Below are 19,819 nucleotides of genomic sequence, written 5' to 3'. Positions count from 1 at the left end.
GAAGAAGACTATTACACAAAAGTAGTAGAATTTTTCGACCAAAATAATATCAAAATTATCGACCAGGATCCGACCAACAAATTTAATGCACAAAAGCAGTAAAAAGATGTAACTTCATATTCACAGAAAGAGATATAAAAGATTCCATTATAATGACTCCAATAATAACACCATCGCATGCCCAGCCCAAGATATATAAATTACAAATCCCGATTCATCCAATTGTCAATATGGTTATAGCCCAGCACATGCTGCCAGTCAAAAACTCAACATACTCCTTAAGCAATATTATACATACGAGAAAGAATACACTACAAAACATTGTAACGATATTGTTTACAAAATTAAAAATATAAAAATACAAGAAGTTGGAACACTCTTATCACTTGATATATCTAACATGTATACAAACATTCTAGTAATGGGAACTATAGATATCATTAAAAACTTTCTCAAATAAAAGAAAATCACCCAAGCAGAAGTTTGCGAAATAATAGAACTTCTACAATAAATCACTTCCTACGATTATTTCTCATTTCAGGACACAATTTATCTCCAAAACAATGGGTAACAATGGGCTTGTGCCTAGCAGGTACATTAACTGATATTTTCGCTAACATTTTAAAAGAAAATTTTTTAAACAAGTTCACTCAAACCGCCAAAACAATCCTTTGTTACTACACGTGTCGATGGCATTTTAATGCTATTTCATGACACAATAGATGAGAGTAACGTCTTGCGTTCGCAATTCAACAGTTTGCATCCAAAAATTAATTTCACTATGCAAACAGAAAAAAGAACAAACTTTCTGGATTCAAAAATTTCAGACAAAAAATCTGAACACACATAATTATTTACAACTAATCATTTCACCGAGGGCACACAAGCTGGCATATCTTGATTCTGTTTTACATAGGCTAAACAACTTATCACTGGAAAAAGAAAATAAATTGAGAAAGAACTATATCTTGTCTAAAATGTAGCTGTAAATAATGGTTATCCTAAAAACTTAGTGCACACATTATCCAAAAAGAAAACGAGTCAAACAAACGCCAATCCCATAGATGAAATAACTTTAACCAGAGACACAAATGAACCACAGAACCATGGAAATCAGAACTGTTTTTGCAATTGGGAATCTACAAATTAACTGTGAAGAATGCCCAAAATTTTATATTGGCCAAACAGGACGAAAAGTTAGTAATTGATTTAAAGAACACACGACAATAACTCATCCACATTTGCTGCACACTTAAGACACTAACCACAAAATACTTAATATAGATGGGTCATTCAAATATTACATAAGTTACAGAAATGAAGTATCATGGACATAACGGAAGAAATTGAAATTTACATCCATCTAAAAGATCAACCGGACAGAATTTTAAATGAGGAAAAAGACTTATGAAATGGGAAATTCCTAGACAACTTTTTACCAGTCCTTTACACATGGTGTATACGCGGGCAAGGAAAAAAAAATTCCCGGATTTTTCCCGGTTAAAAATAACTTTCTCCCGGGTGAAAACACGCGTTTTCCATGTTAAGTGACAGTATATTTTCCCTCATCAAGCCTTTGAATGGTTATGGTTTTATACACGGGTGTAGAATTTGCCGGCAGTTTAGAAAATGAAACTCAGGGAAAAAGACACATTTTGGAAATATCTTTGATGTGCAGGAACATGTACACTCCGTATTTTCGTATTACGAAAGTATACATTGGAATTCCACCAAACACCACATGTTACTTTCCGAATCACTGAAATCGAGATTGCGATGCACATTTGTATGCCAGTCATAGGTCATGTCACGTGATCTCGCCAGCCGATGGCAGCGGATATTCAGAGCATAGGACACGTGATGTAGTCAGCCAACAGTAACATCACTGTTAAGTAGCATGAACACACAAACAGGAAAAGTTAATAGTTTAAATTAATGTACATAGTGTTGCTACAGTAAAAGCAAAGCTTTCACATATAATATTGGTCTCTAAGGTTAATAAGCTGCAAGAGAAGCTAAGCTTTTGCATATAATATTGACCTTTTTTGCATGTGTTACACTTAAGATATATCAGACAAATGTGCCAGTAAAATTTTTAATAATGACATAAATGTCTGAACTTCAGAGTTCGAAATTCTTCTAAATGGCTCGTCATCAAAGAGTTGATTTTTAAATGGGAGTCAAACGCTCTGTGATTTAATAAATTCATGGTACATTCTCGCACATAGTTCAACACAGGATATTTACTTTGAAAGTAACTCTTTTCAAACCACCATTCGCAATATTTTCCCGCGACCTGTTAGAAATAGGTTCGTTGCAGCAGTAGCCAGAGAGCGCAGATAACAGGTGACACCGCGCCTGCGCAGCTATCATGACATAGGATCCCCGTATGTATGAGATGTAAATTTTCTTGGAGCACCAGTACTGTATTATATCATTTTTGGTTCTTTATTATGGCAAAATCCCATATGTGCTAGAAGATGGAAATGTGCACTTGAAATGCAGCAAACAGTTGAAACTCGGCAGTACTGTGGAATTAAACATTTCTTTTCAAATAAATTGACTGACTCTGCGGAAAAAGTTTATAGAAGTCAAATTTCTTTAGCAAACAGACAAAAATAACTTCATTGTTCCGCACGGCGATTAATGCTTGACTGTCAGAAAAGTGGAAATAAAATAAAATCTGAAACTAATGACATACTTCAGTCTTCCGTAATTATGTGAATGCATTTTAATTCACTTGATAGCTCCCGGCCACAGATATTCGTTTTGTTTTCATTTGACGTGAGAGTAAACACGGGGGAAACAGCAAAATCACTAAATGTAAACACGGGTCACGTGGAGACTACCCACTATAACTCAGACTGCTCTGCGCATCAGCCCCAGATCTATGATATTCGCGAACTGGGTCAATACTAAAAAAATCGAATTTTCAAAACTTGTTCATCTTGTAGTGCATATCTTTCTGAAAAGTCTAAAACATAAAACACATGTGTTCGAGGAAACACTAAGACATATTATTTGGTCTTAAGTGTGCCAAAGTGCAGTGCCACACCTCTTCATAAAGCAATCTTCTACTGCACATCACTGTATTTCGCTCTGTAGAATTGAAACGTGTATATTTTGTAATGGATACCATCAAACTATATTCAGGACAGTGGAAATTGAAATGTCCTGTGGTGCCACTCCTGCTCCCAGATGTCTGCTTTGACAGCCTGCCCCTCTTAAAAGAAAATCTTACAATTAATAGCGGATGGGATTATTTGTAATCGAGAGAACAAGAACTCTTCAGAAAATTTGCACTCTTTATTGCCTATTAGCTAATAACTTGCTGTTTTGTGTGATATAAAATTAAATATAAGATACATAAAACCAATAAAGACAAGGGATAAGCAAGAAATTGCACATTTCTTCAATTCTTAGCTCCTAGCATTTTTTTCTCTCTAATCTTCGTACAGCTTTACATGGCGTTCTTTCCTCTCTGCGAAAGAATCTGTTACCTCATCAAAGTTCGTCAAACCTTTTGCTACATGAAAAATCGAAATGTCGTTATCTAATACTGAAAAAGCTGTTAACACAAATAATATCCAAGATTGGTGTGGTTTCTCGATCTGATTACGTCTATTTTGTCACTGTCTGCTAGATAAAACAAAATAGGCCTTTCTAATATTGCAGCAATTTTGTAAAACACACCAAATAAACGAATTTAGCCGGGGACTGTACAACTTGTCCTTACTAGTATAGCGATCTGGTCAAAACTTTTCTTACAAAGTTTCATTTTCTTCAATACACCGAGAAGACAATACGTAATCTTTCTCACCTGTCAGTCGTTTACTTCCATTCTGGTAGTCTGAATCTATAGATTTCGCTAGTAATTATAACAATGCTGATCATTCGCAAACCCAATCAACCACATAATCAGACAGCGATTGGCGTTCATCCATTCGGCTTTACTCCGCTCAGCTCTTATAGCCCCGTCCCCTTTTGTCTGCGGAAAGTTTATTTCTGGATGCGACGAGGATTCTCCTGACAGAGACATCACGCATTCAAAAATCAGCTTATGATTCATTCAGAAATCAACTTAAATTGTGTCCAAAAATGTTCAAAAAACCAACAGGGAAGTGTTTCAAAATCATATGAATAATCGATAGACAAACGTGCGCTGGATGCTAGGCGCTTTGTGAAACAAGTTCTTTTCCTCAAGAATATAAATTTGGCACCCCCTTTTTCCCGCTAGCATCTAGCTACTTGCTGCAACTGCTTGCACAGCCAACAGCCACATTCCTGTAGCTGGAAGTGGGAGAATCTACAAAAAAATGGCTCTGAGCACTATGGGACTTAACTTCTGAGGTCATCAGTCCCCTAGAACTTAGAACTACTTAAACCTAACTAACCTAAAGACATCACACACATCCATGCCCGAGGCAGGATTCGAACCTGTGACTGTAGCGGTCACGCGGTTCCAGACTGTAGTGCCTAGAACCGTTCGGCCACTCTCGCTGGCGGAGAATCTACAACTCAAACGCGACTCAACTGCGGATGTGCACGAGTCTGATCGTAACTCTAAAACGAATCTAATGTAAACAGTTGTGACTTCATGCTCATTGGAGGCAATTTGTTGTTATGAAGCATTGCATAGTCTTCCTAAAGCCTTTGACACATTTTCCTGTTGGCAGACGCTTGAATGAGCACTGTGTGCCGTTGTTGTATATGGCGCATTTCCTTTGCAATTTAAGTAATTTTCGTTTTTTTTTCTCTCGTTTATGTTTTATTGTTGAAGTATTATTCTGTAGTAGCGGGATACTGTAATATCCTTTGTTAGAGTATCGGTTCTTACCAGTCAAAATTACAAAAATTTAACGGAAAACTAAAACAATGAAAAATTCCCGGAATTCTAAAAAATTCCTGGAATTCTAAAAAATTCCCGTTTCTTTCCGGTATTCTCCCGGACGAAAAAATTCCCGGGTTTCTCCTGGATCCCGGTTGTCCCGGGACATATACACCCTGTTTACAGAACCATAGAATGTAAAATTATCGCTAAATTTGTGGATAAATCTGACTATAATGCAAAACCTCACGCAACAATAAAACAGTTTTTACTTGACTCTCATAGTTTTCAGTATTGTTTCATTACAATACTGCGATAAATTTTATATACAAGATCCTTGTACCAAATATTATATGATGTGCTCCCGCCACATAAAACAACAAATATTTGCAAGTAATTTTAAAGTAATTACATACAGTCATATTTACACCAAAGATAAATAATAATTATATATATAACTCAGAACAAAAGCATATGCAGGTTAATTAACAAATTTCTGTAAAATAATTATAATCATCTTAGTGTGAAGTATGTTAAAACATGGGCCTTATATACAAGAGTTTTGCAATAACTGCTCAAAAATAATGTGCAGTTAAAATAGTGTAAAATCTCTGTAATTTATGTTGGTTGGTTGTTTCGGGGAAGGAGATCAGACAGCGAGGTCATCGGTCTCATCGGATTAGGGAAGGACGGGGAAGGAAGTCGGCCGTGCCCTTTGAAAGGAACCATCCCGGCATTTGCCTGGAGCGATTTAGGGAAATCACGGAAAACCTAAATCAGGATGGCGGGACGCGGGATTGAACCGTCGTCCTCCCGAATGCGAGTCCAGTGTCTAACCACTGCGCCACCTCGCTCGGTGTAATTTATGTTATGAGCACAACATGGAGTCATAGGCAGAATGACATACATGGAATAATTTACTACTAAAAAGTCATCCTTAAAGTAAGTTATAACGTGCCTATTATATCTATAGATATGATTTGTTCCTAAATCAAAATCACAAGTGTCATTAATGTATTCAATGTATAATGCTGCTGTTTTAGATACTTGAAAATGGCATAAACTGTACAGTCATTCATGAAAAAAAGAGAATGGCAACTGAAGGCATACAACATCACTCAAAAAATTCATCAGAGCTGCAGAGCGTATGCCACTGAAAAAATTACACTGCTCCTTACCTGTCTGTAACACATCTGTGGATGTTCACGAGCATAGCAGAAAAGTATGTTGACCATGGCATCTTGTATCATCTGCTTACGGAAGAAGTCAACACCGGGGAACGTGCGCACAACATCCTGCCTGATAAGTGCTCGCAGCTCCTTGTCACAGAAGTACTGGTGCCATATACTCTGGAAACCGAGGAACACAAGACTGGGATTAGTTTACACTAAAGTTTAAAATTTTTACTATACCATACAGTGTTTAGGTATTCACATGGTATAAAAGTACAAATGTTGTCTCGCAATGTAACCTTCCAATTAAAAACTCCACTAACACTCAATTACGATATTCGCAGTTCCATGGGTTGTATTGTGTGCTGGCAATGTCAATTTGTTTATGCTGATCATAGGCAACTGGATGATGGTATATGGTAGCCAACGAGAATCATTGCATCTAACAATTTCTTGTGGCAGAAGATACAAACTGGCAACATTTGTTTGCGATACAGAGAGCAGGAAGAAAACTAGATGTGCCGACAGACTAACCTGTGGCGTAGTCCAAGGTGTAGGCTAGACTGGAATTTGACAGTTTACTTACAAGCTAATGAACCTCAACACAAAAATATGATTCCCATAATAGAATTGTGAGATCTACATTCACCGTTGCAATAACCTGCTTATTTATCTCCTTTTGTTCATCCAAGAGTCACCTCACAATGATATAGGAATAGTCATGGCAACACACTGAAAATGTAATTACATAAGTGTGCTCTACACGGATTTTCTGTAAATGCTTCCCTTTTGCTCTTGTTTTTGTTTCCTACTTCTCTCACTGACAGTGCTCCAGTCATGTGTCTGACTGAAAATAGTATGTTTTGCTTTTGTTCACAAGTTTGAGCCTGTACATAATGTCACCCATTTTATTTGCTGTTGCCAGTTATGTCTTATTTCCAACTTAGCCAAATATTCTGATCATGTGGTTGAAATCTAACCTAATGGAACAAAACACCAGCTAACTTTATTTAAAGACCATGTGAAATTATGAAAGAACATAGTAATGGGTTACCAAAAACCTACTCATTATTTGTTGTGTTCAGTTCCCATTGTTCATCATGTGAGTTATTACCAATGTCACCACACAATGACACACCTGCAGAAACTGTAAATGCACTTCTACCAAAAAATTGTGTTATGAAAAGTACCATATATTGCCACTAATTACAAAAATATTCCCTTGAAAATCGCTATGAATATACTGTGTGAAGATTTTTGGATAAAGCCAAATGGAAGACTGGAAGTTAACAATTGTTGTTGTTGTTGTTGTCGTCGTCGTCGTCGTCTTCTTCATTTCAGAGACTGGTTTGATACAGCTCTCCATGCTACTCTATCCTGTGCAAGCTTCTTCATCTCCCAGTACCTACTGCAGCCTACATCCTTCCAAATCTGCTTAGTGTACTCATCTCTTGGTCTCCCTCTACGATTTTTACCCTCCACGCTGCCCTCCAATGCTAAATTTGTGATCCCTTGATGCCTCAGAACATGTCCTACCAACCGATCCCTTCTTCTAGTCAAGTTATACCACAAACTCCTCTTCTCGCCAATTCTATTCAATACCTCCTCATTAGTTATGTGATCTACCCATCTAATCTTCAGCATTCTTCTGTAGCACCACATTTCGAAAGCTTCTATTCTCTTCTTGTCTAAACTATTTATCGTCCACGTTTCACTTCCATACATGGCTACACTCCATACAAATACTTTCAGAAACGACTTCCTGACACTTAAATCTATACTCGATTTTAACATATTTCTCTCCTTAAGAAACACTTTCCTTGCCATTGCCAGTCTACATTTTATATCCTCTCTACTTCGACCATCATCAGTTATTTTGCTCCCCAAATAGCAAAACTCCTTTACTACTTCAAGTGTCTCATTTCCTAACCTAATCCCCTCAGCATCATCCGACTTAATTCAACTACATTCCATTATCGTCGTTTTGCTTTTGTTGATGTTAATCTTATATCCTCCTTTCAAGACACTGTCCATTCCGTTCAACTGCTCTTCCAAGTCCTTTGCTGTCTCTGACAGAATTACAATGTCATCGGCGAACCTCAAAGTTTTTATTTCCTCTCCATGGATTTTAATACCTACTCTGAACTTTTCTTTTGTTTCCTTTATTGCTTGCTCAATATACAGATTGAATAACGTCGGGGAGAGGCTACAACCCTGTCTCACTCCCTTCCCAACCACTGCTTCCCTTTCATGTCCCTCGACTGTTATAACTGCCATCTGCTTTCTGTACAAATTGTAAATAGCCTATCGCTCCCTGTATTTTACCCCTGCCACCTTCAGAATTTGAAAGAGAGTATTCCAATCAACAGTGTCAAAAGCTTTCTCTAAGTCTACAAATGCTAGAAATGTAGGTTTGCCTTTCCTTAATCTTTCTTCTAAGATAAGTCGTAGGGTCAGTATTGCCACACGTGTTCCAACATTTCTACAGAATCCACACTGATCTTCACCGAGGTCGGCTTCTACCAGTTTTTCCAGTCATCTGTAAAGAATTCGAGTTAATATTTTGCAGCTGTGACTTATTAAACTGATAGTTCGGTAATTCTCACATCTGTCAACACATGCTTTCTTTGGGATTGGAATTATTATATTCTTCTTGAAGTCTGAGGGAATTCGCCTGTCTCATACATCTTGCTCACCAGATGGTAGAGTTTTGTCAGGACTGGCTCTCCCAAGGCTGTCAGTAGTTCTAATGGAATGTTGTCTACTCCCGGGGCCTTCTTTCGACTTAGGTCTTTCAGTGCTCTGTTAACAATAGTTTACAAATATTTTAATCAAACTAGGAAAAGTACAGTCTAACACACTGATGTTCTTTCAGAGTAAGAAACATTCATTCTTGCCACACACATTTCTGTAAGGTAGCTTCTTGGACACTTTTGAGCATCAGCAACTTAGGTGTCAAATTTCTGATTATTTGGTAAAGTCATAACAGAGTAAACCATACTGTTGTGTTTCTCTTTCAACAACAATGGGGTAACCTTATGCCACACGCACTGCTAAGTATGGGACGTGACACTGGCCTGAGGTCTAATTGTGAATTGGAGTTTTCATTGCACAAAGGATTCTATCACAGATATGTTGGACATCACTCACAAGGAATTGCGAAAAAGTTCTTAAATTTTTACTTCCGTGATTTGAAATGGTTAGTGACAAACAAGCGCTATGTATGTGTCACAAATTTCTTCAGTATTTACTTCCCGTGACAATATTTTCCAAAAAATTACATGTAAGCTGATAATGCTATGTTACTTTTACTGGGAATGGTATACAATTTGCAAATATAATAATGATATTTAACCATACTTATCTTAAATGTGTCTAATAAATATTTAAGTTCAAGTTTCCACACATAACTTCTCTTTTTGCCCTCTGAAAGCATGTGTTTTCATAAGGCGCAGTGCAGATACTGTTGTAGCTGGAGGCAATTAAATTCAGAATGTCTTCTGTGAAGTTTGGAAAGTAGAAGTGAGGTACTTGCAGAAGTGAAGCTGTGAGGGCGAGCTGCAGGTCATGCTTAGAGAGCTGTCAGTAAGAGATTCTCCGTGAATGGCAAGGTTCTCGGTTCAAATCCCAGCTGGTACACAGTTTTAATCTGCCAGGAAGTTTCAAAATGTGCTATCTCTGCTGCCGAGTTCAAAATTCATTCAGGACATATGAAGTGGCCATATGTAGTGCTTCATCTTTTACTACAAGTTATACAGGGTTATGTAACATAATCTATAAGCACATAGCAGTTTTCAGCTGATACTTTCAGAAATTAAGAGTTAAGCCTCAGACACTGGAAGGACACCCTGTTTACCAACACACTGTTCACCATATACTTCTTAAGAATTATGCTTTCTGAAGATGCTAACTGGTAACTATTAAAAGAGTGCTGTCATGTTGGGCTCATAAAGAAAGCAAAAGAATTATACTATACACATCAACCACTTTAAAAAAAAAAACTAATATTGTAGTCTCAGGTTACACAAATGGCATCATTAACAGTTTTGACTTTGAGCACTTAAAAAAATAGAAGTGACAGGACTGTAAAATAACAGGAAGCTCAATTACAAAATCAAACTAACTTCTACAGACTGCACCATGTACTTTAATACTTCACATAGTAACTCCACAATTTATGACTGGACAGGCGAAGAATGATGCTCACAATGTGCTCCCAAGTAGTTCACAGATTTGTACAATTAACTATGTAATGGTATGAAGTCGGTAGCCCCAAAAACACCAAATAACATTAACTATTGGTATAAGCAAGCTGGACGAACACTAAAAGTGGGTAAATGACACCTGCCATAGATGTGATCCTCAAATCACAAGCTTGTCACCAGACGTCTGCGTACACCAGAGACTCAGTATGAGCCAAAGCTTACATTAAGTTACTTTTAAGCAAGTACAAGCCAGCAGGGGGAGGGTGTGTGGGAACACGTATACAGATGGAGGGGAGGGGGGGGGGAGGAGTTGAGATCATAAAAAACTTCAAAGGTTTAGTTACAGAAATTGCATTATTCACTTAACAACTTGCGATGGTATAGAATTCAGCTGAGTAAGTTCTGGCATATTCTCACACACATTAGAGATGTGAAAAATCTCTATCTTTGTAGTCTATAAACAAGTAAGTCAGGATGCAACTAATTTTATTATAATTTTAATAACAATGAAATGTGACACAAGCAGTCCAAAAAACTTATTTACATGTAGATGATATCCTATGTCTGTTCTAATATGTGTTTTGTATTGTCATTATTTGTTTGAGGTACTCCTGAAGTGATGTGTGGCAGATGGAGTTCCGTCAGCAAAAATCCCTACAACCCAGCGAGTGCTGCACGGATCTACCAAAGCTGTATGGAGTGACAGGAAGGACCTCTGAGTACTCTGTTCCTATGCAAAACCATAGGTGGGCAACATACAAAAGTAACGAAGAAAAACAATGAAATAAATCCTGTAAGACTTAAGTCAGTATAACTTAGCTACTGCTCAATCCAGAAGTTTCTGCTCACATATACGTAATAATATTTTGGAAACGGAAGCACCATTAATTCAGTAAAAGTTAGAAGATAAGAAAACATTAAATCATTATTTTTTAAAAAAAGGTAAATTTCACTACTGAAAAGGTTGAAAAGTGAAGCTGCAGCAATCAGAGAAATAAAAAAGGTAAGGAGACAATGTTTGGCTTCAATGGATATTAGGTGTTTGCTGGTTTTGAAAATTTGGAAAGGAGAAGAGCGATATCAAAAACCAATACTCACTACATAGTTTCGACCCAAATGATCAGAAACACCTTTCTAAATTGTGTGAGTATTTCTTTTAATTAGTAAAAATTTTAACTCTTGAAGTGTTTTTCAATTGTCCTACACCCTTTTTTTAATTTCTTTTTAGACATATCACCCAGTATAAGTAGTCCAATTGTCAATGGCAATGCAATCCATAAGGTTAATTTAAACAAGCAATATTTTTCTGTGATATTTGGCCACAATAGTTTTGCTGCCAACACTGCTGATATGTGACTGCAACAGATGGCAATTTTGTGAAATGATTGGGCAATATTGATGCACTTGTTCTAGTCTAGTATGATACTGGGTGATGAGGGAGGTGGGCACTCCTTTATGGTTGATTTTTGGGGCAGTGGGAGGATCAGAAACAAAGGAGAGCCTCCATCATCACATACTATCACCCTGGACTGGAACAACTGAACTACATCATTCTCCACGACTCTAGCTCTCATCGAGCCCTGAAATGAGGGACATTCTACTCGAGATGTTACCCACCCCTCCTAAAGTAGTGTTCTTTTGTCAAACCGACCTACACAACATCTTAGTCCATCCCTACACCACTCCCACTCCAAACATCTTGCTGCAAGGATCACATCCCTGTGGCACACGAAAGGGGGCAAGAACTGCCCAATCCATCCACCTGGCACTTCCCACACCAATCCTGTCACAGGCGTATCAGAGGCTGGGCCACCTGTGAAAGCAGCCATATTGCATATCAATGGTGTTGCAGACACTGCACAGATTTTTATGTCAGTACAACTACTGAACCAGCTGTCCACATCGACGAATGACCGCTACCAACTGTTGCCGAGAACGGAGTTGATCACCCAGTGGTACGACATGAAGATCAATTTCAATGGCTGCTTCACAGCCCAGGACATCAGGATCCTTCCTCTAACACCAGCTTCTCCAAACTATGAAGACGCGAATTACCCTTGTGACACATCGTCTGCTTCCATAATCATCCTGGCCTCAATCTAAGGTAATCACAGTCACCACACTCTCCACCCAAGAGTTTGCCCTTCTTCTATCCTGTCATCCTCTCCTAATCCACTTCCCAATGTCACCTTCTGCATGCACCAATCCCCACCAGCCACAACAATCTAGCATTACATGCCTAGGCCGTATACTTGTCACCACCTCCATCCCACATTCCTTGTTGGCAAAGCAGCTGCCTCCTTCTGAGCTACTAGCCAGCCATCCCAGCTCCTCTCCCAGCTACCCTCTCTCTCTCTCTCTCTCTCTCTCTCTCTCTCTCTCTCTCTCTCTCTCTCTCTCTTTCTCTAACCACTGCCATCCAACACTATCCCCACCCCTGAACTGGCACCATCTAGGGGCATAGGCAGGTGTGTGCATGCACACATGTACATATTCTACTCAAGCTCAAGAAAGGATAACTCCAAAAGCTATCAAGTTTTCTTTCTTTTGTGCAAGCCTATTGACAACTTAACACTTCTGCTTTTCAGTTAGTGATCTCTTCAAATCCAAAAGTATTTACATTACAAGAACTTTCCAAAATTTGCCTTAATGAAATCCGTCAGTCCATTTACAAAAATATTCTATACTTCTGGTACCAAAAGGCTCACTGATGAATAATGCACTTTAATGAGGTACATTAAACTTTTGTACAAATCACGAGTAGCTAGAAACTAAAGGGTGATCGCCAATCGGGTTGTGACTGGTATGTACTTTCCACATTTCTATAATATCTAGAAATTCACAGATCGATTGCTTGTACGAGATTTTTGAAATCATGTTTCAACATTCTGGTAAAATTCTGGAAAAGGTACATATGCAGCAACAATTCACGAGTTGATTTCCTGAAGATTTCCACTTACTTATAAAAGGGCCCAATTTTTCTTATTCTTCCTAAAGCTATTTCTTCTGTGATGTAAAAACAGAAGATCGCACTAACTTCCACTAACTCACATTCATCAATTTTGTGGCATTAGTGTGGCCCCGTGTAAACACTTCTGGTCTGTAACTGTATTGCCACAATCATTGCCTAGCAATTGTGTCTGATGATGTTACAGTACGAGTGGTAGTCAAATGAAAACTGATTACCCACCACAATGGGACCACAGAATGGTTCCATTCAAAACTAATCACCACACACATTACGACATTTATCCCACTGGGAAACAAGACAATCGATTCTTGTTTCGCAGAACGTGAGCAGCCACTGGCGGATCCACAACAGCAGCCACCTTTGCAGTTCTTCATCTGAATGAAACTGACGTCTACTGTGTCTTTCTTTAGGTCACCAAAGATATGAAAATCACACGGCAAAAGATCTGGGCTGTACGAAGGACGTTGCAGTGCTCCCCAACCAAATAGCTGAAGTTTAGCCTTCATACGATAGGCAACGTGCGGGTGGGTGTTATTGCACAACGGGATGATTCTGTACAACAGCATTCCAACAACAAATGGCAAAGACAACAGTGGAAACATCTCACATCTTCCCCGTCAAAGAAATCCAAAGCTGTTTGCACAAGTCATGACATCCTCCTTCGAATGCAGGGACCCTCTGTTTGTCAAGGCTCCCCGAGTGTCAATTCACAATCAATGCATAGCACTATAAAGACAATTTGCAGAAACTGTGATACAACATAAAGTCAAAAGGCCACTGAATATTGTCTGATGGAACCACCCTGTTGCATGATAACGTGTGGCCCCACATTACCAACTGGACAAAGGTTACAAGTCAGCAATTTCGCTGGGAAACACTGTAACACCTACAAAACATCCTCCATACGACCCAGATCCATCACCACATGATTTTCAAATATTTGATGATCTGAAGAACGACATGTGTGAAAATCAGTTTCAGTCGGATGAGGGTGTGCAAAGGTGCAAGAGTGGGTGTGGTAGCAGATCTGTAACGGTCGACTGTGTTCTACGAAATAGGACATGATCATCTCGTCTGCCAGTCGGACAAATTTCTTCACATGTCTGGTGATTACTTTTGCATAGAAATATTCCAAAATACTGTTGTGGCCGTTGTTTGGTTTTCATCTCACTGCCCTTTACGCAAGTGGTAGCAATTCATGGAGCCACATTGTCACTGGATAACACTGCCTGTCAGCAAAATGCAACTTTTATGGCCAGTGTAAACATACCTTGAGGCAGTATAGCTAATGTGTACACATGAGCATCTGAGGTTAACACATAACAGAATAGCTTCCATCGTACACAAGTCAGCTGTTGAGAGTAAATACTACTGGGAAAGGCAGAGATTGCAACACATTAGAGAAATAATTGATGATGTCAGTATACTTTTTACTGTGAGACGAATAAGTCAGCACAGGAGACAAAATCTCTGTGAGCTGCACCAAACTGGTCAGAAAACTAATGGGGAGGCGGGGAAAAAAGTTGTACACCATTACACATTTCAGCACTTATACCTCAGAGCTCTGAGACAGTGGGTCATCGCGAACGAGCAGGTCGTTGTCCTTCCAGGGGTCGGCGGCCAGCTTGGCACAGAGGCGGGCGTAGTGCTGGCGCGAGCGCCGGAGTTCACCCAGCCAGGCCTCCCCGTGCGGCGGGGCGCCACCGGTCGGCAGCACGCCGAGCAGCGCCCGCCAGCAGACGCTGCGGAAGCGCGAGGCGCGCAGGGAGCCCAGCACCGCACGCCGCCGCAGCTCCTCCAGGCCCGGGTCGTCCCGGTGGCACAGTGCCGCCCACTCCTCCCTGCGGACACGCCACACTGTGGTACAGTACATCAATGCAACTTCCGTAGAGCTACTATCCTGTCTACAATATAAACAGAGTACATCTTAAGTTAGGGGATAAATTTCAAGAGGGTGATTCCAGACAAGAAAAGAAGCAAGAAAGTTTTTATGTCCACAAATGGAGGCTAAGTTTGCAAGAAAGCAATTAAAACTGATATATTACAAAGCCTGGAGATACTGACAGGTTTCAGATAGATTATATAATGGTAAGACAGAGATTTAGGAACCAGGTTTTAAATTGTAAGATGTTTCCAGGGGAAGATGTGGACTCTGACCACAATCTATTGGTTATGAACTGTAGATTAAAAGTGAAGAAACTGCAAAAAGGTGAAAATCTAAGGAGATGGGACCTGGATAAACTGACTAAACCGGAGGTTGTACAGAGTTTCAGGGAGAGCATAAGGGAACAATTGACAAGAATGGGGAAAAGAAATACAGTAGAAGAAGAATGGGTAGCTTTGAGGAATAAAGTAGTGAAGGCAGCAGAGGATCAAGTAGGTAAAAAGACGAGGGCTAGTACAAATCCTTGGGTGACAGAAGAAATATTGAATTTAATTGATGAAAGGAGAAAATATAAAAATGCAGTAAATGAAGCAGGCAAAAAGGAATACAAACGTCTCAAATATAATATCGACAGGAAATGCAAAATGGCTAAGCAGGCATGGCTAGAGGACAAATGTAAGGATGTAGAGGCTTATCTCACTAGGGGTAAGATAGATACTGCCTACAGGAAAATTAAAGAGACCTTTGGAGAAAAGAGAACCACTTGTATGAATATCAAGAACTCAGATGGAAACCCAGTTCTAAGCAAAGAAGGGAAAGCAGAAAGGTGGAAGGAGTATATAGAAGGTCTATACAGGGGCGATGTTCTTGAGGACAATATTATGGAAATGGAAGAGGATGTAGATGAAGATGAAATGAGAGATATGATACTGCATGAAGAGTTTGACAGAGCACTGAAAGACCTAAGTCGAAAAAAGGCCCCGGGAATAAACAACATTCCATTAGAACTACTGACTGCCTTGGGAGAGCCAGCCCGGACAAAACTCTACTATCTGGTGAGGAAAATGTATCAGACAGGCGAAATACCCTCAGACTTCAAGAAGAATATAATAATTCCAATCCCAAAGAAAGCAGGTGTTGACAGATGTGAAAATTACCGAACTATCAGTTTAATAAGTCATGGCTGCAAAATACTAACTCGAATTCTTTACAGACGAATGGAAAAACTGGTAGAAGCTGACCTCGGGGAAGAAGATCAGTTTGGATTCCGTAGAAATGTTGGAACACGTGAGGCAATACTAGAAATGTTGGAACACGTGAGGCAATACTGACCCTACGACTTATCTTAGAAGAAAGATTAAGGAAAGGCAAACCTACGTTTCTAGCATTTGTAGACTTAGAGAAAGCTTTTGACAATGTTGACTGGAATACTCTATTTCAAATTCTAAAGGTCGCAGGGGTAAAGTACAGGGAGCGAAAGGCTATTTACAATTTATACTGAAACCAGATGGCAGTCATAAGAGTCGAGGGACATGAAAGGGAAGCAGTTGTTGGGAAGGGAGTAAGACAGGGTTGTAGCCTCTCCCCGATGCTATTCAATCTGTATATTGAGCAAGCAGTAAAGGAAATGAAAGAAAAGTTCGGAGTAGGTATTAAAATTCATGGAGAAGAAATAAAAACTTTGAGGTTCGCCGATGACATTGTAATTCTGTCAGAGACAGCAAAGGATTTGGAAGAGCAGTTGAATGGAATGGACAGTGTCTTGAAAGGAGGATATAATATTAACATCAACAAAAGCAAAACGACGATAATGGAATGTAGTCGAATTAAGTCGGATGATGCTAAGGGAATTAGATTAGGAAATGAGACACTTAAAGTAGTAAACGAGTTTTGCTATTTTGGGAGCAAAATAACTGATGATGGTCAAAGTAGAGAGGATATAAAATGTAGACTGGCAATGGCAAGGGAAGCGTTTCTGAAGAAGAGAAATTTGTTAAAATTGAGTATAGATTTAAGTGTCAGGAAGTCGTTTCTGAAAGTATTTGTATGGAGTGTAGCCATGTATGGAAGTGAAACATGGGCGATAAATAGTTTAGACAAGAAGAGAATAGAAGCTTTCGAAATGTGGTGCTACAGAAGAATGCTGAAGATTAGATGGGTAGATCACATAACTAATGAGGAGGCACTGAATAGGATTGGGGAGAAGAGGAGTTTGTGGCACAACTTGACTAGAAGAAGGGATTGGTTGGTAGGACATGTTCTGAGGCGTCAAGGGGTCACCAATTTTGTATTGGAGGGCAGAGTGGAGGGTAAAAATCGTAGAGGGAGACCAAGAGATGAATACACTAAACAGATTCAGAAGGATGTAGGCTGCAGTACGTACTGGGAGATGGAAAAGCTTGCACAGGATAGAGTAGCATGGAGAGCTGCATCAAACCAGTCTCAGGACTGAAGACCACCACCACCACCACCACCACCACCACCAACAACAACAACAACAACAACAACATTACAAAGCATTACATGTGGTCTTTCAATGATACTTTACAAAACACCAGCATTTTCCCCACGGCTTCGCCCACAAAACGCGCATTGAACGCCCCTCAATTTTTATCTAATTAATTCATATTTGCCAATAGTGATGGAACTGATGAACAACATTATTCCTTCTACATCTACATCTATACTCCGCGAGCCACCTTACGATGTGTGGCGGAGGGTACTTATTGTACCACTATCTGATCCCCCCTTCCCTGTTCCATTCACGAATTGTGCGTGGGAAGAACGACTGCTTGTAAGTCTCCGTATTTGCTCTAATTTCTCGGATCTTTTCGTTGTGATCATTACGCGAGATATATGTGGGCGGTAGTAATATGTTGCCCATCTCTTCCCGGAATGTGCTCTCTCGTAATTTCGATAATAAACCTCTCTGTATTGCGTAACGCCTTTCTTGAAGTGTCTGCCACTGGAGCTTGTTCAGCATCTCCGTAACGCTCTCGCGCTGACTAAATGTCCCCATGACGAATCGCGCTGCTTTTCGCTGGATCATGTCTATCTCTTCTATTAATCCAACCTGGTAAGGGTCCCATACTGATGAGCAATACTCAAGAATCGGACGAACAAGCGTTTTGTAAGCTACTTCTTTCGTCGATGAGTCACATTTTCTTAGAATTCTTCCTATGAATCTCAACCTGGCGCCTGCTTTTCCCACTATTTGTTTTATGTGATCATTCCACTTCAGATCGCTCCGGATAGTAACTCCTAAGTATTTTACGGTCGTTACCGCTTCCAATGATTTACCACCTATGGCATAATCGTACTGGAATGGATTTCTGCCCCTATGTATGCGCATTATATTACATTTATCTACATTTAGGGAAAGCTGCCAGCTGTCGCACCATTCATTAATCCTCTGCAGGTCTTCCTGGAGTACGTACGAGTCTTCTGATGTTGCTACTTTCTTGTAGACAACCGTGTCATCTGCAAATAGCCTCACGGAGCTACCGATGTTGTCAACTAAGTCATTTATGTATATTGTAAACAATAAAGGTCCTATCACGCTTCCTTGCGGTACTCCCGAAATTACCTCTACATCTGCAGATTTTGAACCGTTAAGAATGACATGTTGTGTTCTTTCTTCTAGGAAATCCTGAATCCAATCACAAACCTGGTCCGATATTCCGTAAGCACGTATTTTTTTCACTAAACGTAAGTGCGGAACCGTATCAAATGCCTTCCTGAAGTCCAGGAATACGGCATCAATCTGCTCGCCAGTGTCTACGGCACTGTGAATTTCTTGGGCAAATAGGGCGAGCTGGGTTTCACATGATCTCTGTTTGCGGAATCCATGTTGGTTATGATGAAGGAGATTTGTATTATCTAAGAACGTCATAATACGAGAACACAAAACATGTTCCATTATTCTACAACAGATTGACGTAAGTGAAATAGGCCTATAATTATTCGCATCTGATTTATGACCCTTCTTGAAAATGGGAACGACCTGTGCTTTCTTCCAGTCGCTAGGTACTTTACGTTCTTCCAGAGATCTACGATAAATTGCTGATAGAAAGGGGGCAAGTTCTTTAGCATAATCACTGTAGAATCTTAAGGGTATCTCGTCTGGTCCGGATGCTTTTCCGCTACTAAGTGATAGCAGTTGTTTTTCAATTCCGATATCGTTTATTTCAATATTTTCCATTTTGGCGTCCGTGCGACGGCTGAAGTCAGGGACCGTGTTACGATTTTCCGCAGTGAAACAGTTTCGGAACACTGAATTCAGTATTTCTGCCTTTCTTCGGTCGTCCTCTGTTTCGGTGCCATCGTGGTCAACGAGTGACTGAATAGGGGATTTAGATCCGCTTACCGATTTTACATATGACCAAAACTTTTTAGGGTTCTTGTTTAGATTGTTTGCCAATGTTTTATGTTCGAATTCGTTGAATGCTTCTCTCATTGCTCTCTTTACGCTCTTTTTCGCTTCGTTCAGCTTTTCCTTATCAGCTATGATTCGACTACTCTTAAACCTATGGTGAAGCTTTCTTTGTTTCCGTAGTACCTTTCGTACATGATTGTTATACCACGGTGGATCTTTCCCCTCGCTTTGGACCTTAGTCGGTACGAACTTATCTAAGGCGTACTGGACGATGTTTCTGAATTTTTTCCATTTTTGTTCCACATCCTCTTCCTCAGAAATGAACGTTTGATGGTGGTCACTCAGATATTCTGCGATTTGTGCCCTATCACTCTTGTTAAGCA

At 39.6% G+C, this 19,819-nt stretch overlaps 1 protein-coding gene across 1 annotated transcript in view; it reads right to left on the bottom strand.

Annotated features, from left to right (window-relative positions):
• LOC126214862 (TBC1 domain family member 5) overlaps nucleotides 1-19,819 on the bottom strand; it is a 159,224-nt gene that overhangs the window by 117,920 nt on the left and 21,485 nt on the right. Inside the window, exons 3-4 of the mRNA XM_049941499.1 lie at nucleotides 14,732-15,017; nucleotides 6,007-6,177 (exon numbers count right to left, since the gene is read on the bottom strand). Of these exons, the coding sequence (XP_049797456.1) occupies nucleotides 6,007-6,177; nucleotides 14,732-15,017 (457 nt within the window). The remainder of the gene's footprint in view (nucleotides 1-6,006; nucleotides 6,178-14,731; nucleotides 15,018-19,819) is intronic.

This window comes from Schistocerca nitens, chromosome 12 (genome assembly GCF_023898315.1).
Source record: "Schistocerca nitens isolate TAMUIC-IGC-003100 chromosome 12, iqSchNite1.1, whole genome shotgun sequence".
Lineage (NCBI taxonomy): Eukaryota > Metazoa > Arthropoda > Insecta > Orthoptera > Acrididae > Schistocerca > Schistocerca nitens.
The sequence above is the reverse complement of the archived record's forward strand: the minus strand, read 5'-3'. Positions and strand labels throughout refer to the sequence as shown.